Genomic DNA, 6,743 nt, shown 5'->3' with positions numbered 1-6,743 from the left:
TAATTTCTGCTCACAAAATTAGTTATTTTGATATAAACTTATAAAAATAAATTAGAAAACCACAACTAAACTTTCTTTATTTGTTATACATATGATGTGACACATTTTTTACTACCTATGTAATATATTTTACTTGTTATTATAATTGTTTATAGATTCTTAATGTTCCTGTTGATGACAGGAAAGTTTATGTTGTCAATTCCCTGCTCAAAGACACCAATCAGTTAGTATATAATTTGAATTATCAATTAATATTTATGTTATAGTATGTTTCAGTTATAAAAAATAACTAAGCAAACTAAACTATACATATATATTATTAATTGCTTTGCATCTTATCTTCTTTAATATTTAAATTTAACTATTTATATTTGTCTGCTTTACAGTAGGTTTGAATTCCAGGGTAAAAAACCCACCAACATGTGGGGACTCCGACTGAAGTTGCCACCTAAGCCCCCACGTTTTACGTTACCCGCAGAAGTTCCAATTAATGAGAATCTTTTGCATCACCAATTGCGCAATAAACTTAACCTCAGTATATTACCACCTCCAAAAAAGTAAGTATTTTAATATAGAAAAAGTCGTATATCCTACTTTAATTTTAACCAATCAAAAAATCAGTTGAAATAATTTTTTTCAAAATGTTTATTTCATCAATTTGTAGAACTTATTAATAACATCAAATTCTATTTTAATTTATCTAACAATAACTGATACAATAGCTTTCCTTCTTAAATTATATTTTGTAAGAATTTCAAGGTGGCGATGGTCTCTGAAAATACTGTCACCTTATCTGTTCCCTTTACTTTATTTACCTTCTTAAAAATTAAGTTAAAAAAAATGTTTATTTAAAAATCATAGTATTTATATTAATCTTTCATACAAATCATCACTATTTAAAAATTGAATCTAAAAGTTTTGATTTTTTGTAAAAATATTTAGTTTGATACTAAGCATAGGTTTAACTTAATAATACATTTAATTTAAATTATCTTAGGACTGATCTTGTAATAAATGAACGACTTACCGAATCAATGTATTCAGTGGAAGGATTGAAATTTTTACATCAAGATTCACATGTTGTCATGTTACCAAAAGGCCTTCCATCAATTGGACATAATGTAAGTATTGAACATTTACATTTTTATTTTCATTGTAAAAAAATGATATAAGTAAATTTGCTATGTTGATCTGTCATTCTATATAGAACATTGTATATCTTCTATTAAACCAAAAACTGTAAAAATTTAATTGTTGATAGTGAACATTTTGCAAAAGCATAAATTTCTCCTATCTCACTTTCCAATAACAACAATCAACATCTTAATATCAGCTAACATTCGTTTATTATCCATTTATAATTATTACAATATTATCTAATATATAAAATTCTCGTGTTACAATGTTAGTTACCATACTCCTCCGAAACGGCTTGACCGATTTTTATTAAATATTATACACATATTTAGTAGGTCGGAGAATCGACTACTATCTATTTTTCATTTTTGATAAGGGTTGTCCAGAAAAAAATAAAAATAAAAATAATAATAGTGTATTATATATTGGTTGCTATTGGTTAATCGGGCATGTTTGTTGATTTGTATTATTATTTTTTGTCAATACATGTGTATGTGTATATTAGACCTCTTGGAAGAAGATAGACTAATTTAAAAAGGGTTAAATTTGTTTTTTTTTATTCATCGGATTTTAGTACGGTTAGGTTAGGATTTTGTATTAATTGATTATATTAATCCACCGTAAGTAGAATTAAGTAAAAACGATAAACTTGGTATAGCTTTGATACTTTTGAGTTAAATCACACACTTCCGTACAAACAGCACGGGGTCCGCGATCTACCGCAGTTAGATTGCCTACCTGATAATATACAGCTGCGGACCAGATTTTTTATTCCGGGCAACAGAAAAGTTAAGATAAATCTAGAACATCATACACCGAATATTAAATAACGCACTGAACAAAGTTTGAGTCATATACAGTTGGTACATTTAACGGGTAACAAAGTGCACGGGATCAGCTAGGTTATATTATAAAATGATATAATTTTATTTTTAAATTATTATAATTTGTTACTAACTTATTAGTAAATCCCGGCATACCATAAGGCAGATTGTATGAAAAGGCTCATGATATAAATAGTTTAAAATTATTCAAAATATTTTAATTATGTCAATGTCTATAGAAAATTATAATGTTCGTAACAAGCTTCAATTCATTACGATCAATATTTTTTTGAATGGCAACATGTAATAATTAAAAATTTTATTTTTGTAAGTATTCAGTTTTGCCAATATTTAACTTTCAAACACTTATGAATACAAATTTTGAATTATGTATTTTTAGTATTACCTATCTTTTTTGTGTACATATCTAAATTGCAGTAGTTTTTTTATAATATTTATAATATTTTGTATGATCATTTCAACTAAACAATTAAATAACTTGCACTTATTATTGATATGTGCACCTAAAGTAACGTTAATATAATATCACTATTGGCTAATAAATAATAATAATTGTATATTTATTTTAATTGACATAGTTTTAGATACGTACAACTATAGCTTGATGTGATTTTTTTTTAATTCTTATATTTATGTGTTTTAGGTATGTATTAAAAGTGCCAGTCCAATTGTACCTGTTCCAAGATCTGTAATTGAAAGACGGATTAGGCAACAACAAATAGAGACAAATAAACGAAGTTCTCGAAGTTCGAGTGTGGTTACTAATAAAGTTAAAGTAATATTTATTTAAGTTTTTGTTTAGCTCAATTTTATTTTATTTTAAATTTTAGAAATCAATAAAAAAAGAAAAAGTTCCTGAAAGTCGATCACCGTTCGATCTCAGTTCAACTGAGAGTACTCCAGAAAAATATATATCGGCATCTGAAGGAGAACTGACTAGTGAAGATGAACCAGATGATGATGAAGACCTTGATGATGAAGATGATATTGATTCGTTGCGTACAACGGACCTTCAAAGCCGCCGTAGTCAGAGACTTCGACTTAGTGTCAACCGTTTATTAAATGGACGTCCACTTGCTAGATCATCGCTTCCTCGTGAGACTCGTTCTGCTTCATCAATTACTTTGCCTCTTTCTTTAGCACCTGTAATAACTCAACCACAAGTTCGCACTACCAAACGACGTTTAAGTGAAAAAGATTTGCGTGTTGATCGTAATGGGCAGTATTTAGTTAAACGCAAGAGGTTACGTCGAAATGGCTTACAGAATAGTGGTTTGACTCCAACAAAACGTCAGTCTAAGACCAACTGTAATGGTCGTCCAATGTATAAATCGTATTCAGATTTCTTTGCAAATCACAGTCACTCTGTAAATAGACCTTGTTCACCCGAGAATGCTGTAGACTCTACAGCTGATCTTAAAACTCTTGTACATTCGTATTTCGGTGCTAGTAATAGAATTGCTAATGGTGAAGAATATACTATATTATGCAAAAGAACTAACCCAGATGGGTCAGAAGAATTTTTAATTAGATGGGATTAGTATATTATTCTATATAATCATAAACATAACAAAATTTTTCAATTAAAATACATTTCAAATTCCCATAGAAGGAAAATAAAATGTTATTACATTTTAATAACATGATTTTAATGATGATTGTATAAGCTGTTATGCATCTGTATTCTGTTACTATTACCAAACCTGGTATTTGACTGTTATTATCAACGTTCCTGATTTGATTCTTAATTTCCTATTCATAGCTATTGTGATGAGAGTTGTATTAAATTTGTATTGTTATAATCAATAATATATTCTTGATGGAATGTTGGCAATAATTAGTTGATACAAAAATGATTCCTATATACTAACGTGTATTGATAAAAATACATCGGACTTGGCTCAGTTTTATACCATTATACATTATCCAAACACATTTTAGTTTATTCTGAAAACACTGAGTTTTGGGTATTGTTTTTAAAAATTATGACTATATCAATTGTTCGGCATTTGTCACAAATTGTATGCCTATAATAATTTCCTACTACTTATTAATTACTTTCATAAGCTAGTGAATGTGTATGGTCGCACAAGGTTTTAAGTATACATTAAAAAAATCAAGCGAGTGTAAAAAAAGAACAAGTTGTATTTATTATTATTATTATTATATATTTTTTAACGTAAATTGTGTTCATATTTATAGTTTAGTGATATTGATGCAATAGTTATGGTAACGTTTTGGGTGAAATTACCATATCACATTTTACTGGTCCTCAACCCATCCCGTAGTTGTATAATTTTCTGATTTTTATTTAAAAAATTTAACCTCATTGAATAGGTATTTAATCATTGGTTAATGGAAATACATAATCCCATTAATGGTACATTTATTTAATATAAAATTAATGTAATAAATTTATATAGAACAAATTGTTTATGATTTAAGGGTGTAATTAAATTGTTTATACCTATACTGATGGGTTATCTAGTATCATGTAGATGTATTTAGTGTAATTTTTACCTATGAAAACATTTTTTATTTTAATCGATGTAAAGAATTGTATGCGTTAAGACTGAAACATGTGTCCAAAACGTGAAAATGATTATTTCTGGTAGTGGTTTTAAGGTCATGGCATTTAAGAACTTTAAAAATAAGTGACATTTTTTATGGGTAGTTATAATAAAATGTTCTAATGTTTTGTTCATACATTCTATGGGTTTGAAATTGTGTTGTAGATCTCGAAATTTTTTTTTTTTTAATGCGTTTTTTATTGTTTTGAATTTTTTTCCCATAACATTGATATTTTTAACATCTTGGGAAATGTCATAAAGATATACTCTCGTCCATTTTTAATAATTATTCTTAAGAATCATATTTCAATTTGTGACGATATTTTTCTTTACAAATAATTACATTCAAGTACAATTTTTTTGCCATACATATTAAGCTCGTTCTATTAGTATTTATAATAAATAAATATATATTTTTTTTCTATGAAGGAATATTTTTTATATGACAGGTTTTTTAAGTACAAATACAGTAACTATTTGAAATATCTTATTCAAATAATCTATGTTCTCTTATGTAAAATTATCAATGATTAATTATGTAAATTATCACTGCCATTGAGATGACTGTTAATTATATCATTTAAGCTTTACATTTTGGTTTGGCTACCTAAAATTATAATTTAAAAAAAAAAATTTTATTTTCTTCGACATAAAAATGATGCATGTTCCTATAATTATTATTTTTCTATAAAAATATGAATATATTAATTTAGTTTTCCAAATCATACGTGGTATGAAACAATCCAAACTCAATATTATCTTAAATAGTGTATAATGCATTTATTATCTGTTTATAATTATGTATGTTTAATTAAGCCTGCAATACTGCTTTATACTTTAGAACGAATTATTATTATTATTATTATTTTTTTTTTTTGCTCCATCTTAATATTATATTAATTGAAATGTCATACGTAGTCATGTAGCCTTTTATAGATGAGAGATACCTTTTCAGAACCCAATAAATCTTAATGTGTGATGATTTATGATTATTTATTATAATAAAAATAATTCTTGTCGATGTATTTAAAGAATTTTGTTTCAAAGGAATTATGCTATTTAATTATAAAGGAATTTTTATTAATATATAAATATGTATTTATATACATATATTATTATGTGATTGTATCTATGTATTTTAATAGAATTTAAGGAAAGGCATATGAGAAATAGAAATACAAATTTTTTACTTCTACCTAATGAATTATTCAAACTAAAATAATATACATATATTTTGTATTTTGTATTTATGTTTCTGCAATGTGTGTAAATCAAACGTGATTCTACAATGTGAAAAAATATTTTTTTAACATCAGTAATTTCAATTAAAGGTGTAAATGGTGTTCTAACCGTATTTGTAAATTGTTTCTGATTTCTTTCTATATACCATACTAAATTTCTGCATAACCAATACAATTTTGTTATTCTTTAAGTAATTTAGTTCAATTTGTTTTGTAATAGTAATAAAACAGTGTCGTTTCTGAGAAACAAAACTTTTTTATGTAACAGAAATAACAATATTGGTAGGTATGCTAGCCGCTAAGTAGGTACTTTGTCGATAACAGCAAGATGTATATTTTGTAGTCAAAAATTGCACCACTTCCAAATCCTTGTTTTTATAAAATATTTTGTGATTACACTTAATGAATATAATATTAATGGGAACACGGGGTCCGTTTTGAAACTTACCAAAGTTTCCACAGTCCAAAACGTTCAAATACCCGATGACTTTTTCCACACATTAACAATTAATAACAATCATACTTTTGTAGTATTATAGCAATAAAACGTACTTTGAAAATTCTTAGATATCGTTTTTATGACATACGATAACGTAACTTACCTATCGGTTAACTTCTCGAAATTAATTTTTCTCCTATGGGCTTTCAATGTAAGGTCGGTGAAGGAGACACGTGTATAATATATTATATTTATGCCATACTGACAATATCCGAAAATATCTTTATTTATCATTTTATTATAAATATTTAATACAAAAACTATATGATATATTTTATAATTACGCAGCCAAAGCTAATTAGCCATTAGCTAGGGTCCGTAAAAAATGTGTCTGCCGTCTACAAGTTGGTGACCCCTGATATATATTATATCATAGAAACATACAATTGAGAAATAAATTGAATATTATTATAAAGTGTGATATACCTACTAAAAGTCTTGAAGATGGCAT

At 26.5% G+C, this 6,743-nt stretch overlaps 1 protein-coding gene across 1 annotated transcript; it reads left to right on the top strand.

Annotated features, from left to right (window-relative positions):
• The first annotated feature begins 102 nt into the window (after positions 1–102).
• Positions 103–5,906, top strand: LOC100574325 (metal-response element-binding transcription factor 2). Its single transcript, XM_003240876.4, has 5 exons — positions 103–223; positions 387–557; positions 998–1,121; positions 2,626–2,757; positions 2,813–5,906. The coding sequence occupies exons 2-5, from the start codon at positions 421–423 to the stop codon at positions 3,521–3,523; spliced, it is 1,104 nt and encodes a 367-aa protein (XP_003240924.1). The 5' UTR covers positions 103–223; positions 387–420; the 3' UTR covers positions 3,524–5,906.
• The last annotated feature ends 837 nt before the right edge of the window (positions 5,907–6,743 follow it).

Source organism: Acyrthosiphon pisum, chromosome X (genome assembly GCF_005508785.2).
Source record: "Acyrthosiphon pisum isolate AL4f chromosome X, pea_aphid_22Mar2018_4r6ur, whole genome shotgun sequence".
NCBI classification, from domain to species: Eukaryota; Metazoa; Arthropoda; class Insecta; order Hemiptera; family Aphididae; genus Acyrthosiphon; species Acyrthosiphon pisum.
The sequence above is the reverse complement of the archived record's forward strand: the minus strand, read 5'-3'. Positions and strand labels throughout refer to the sequence as shown.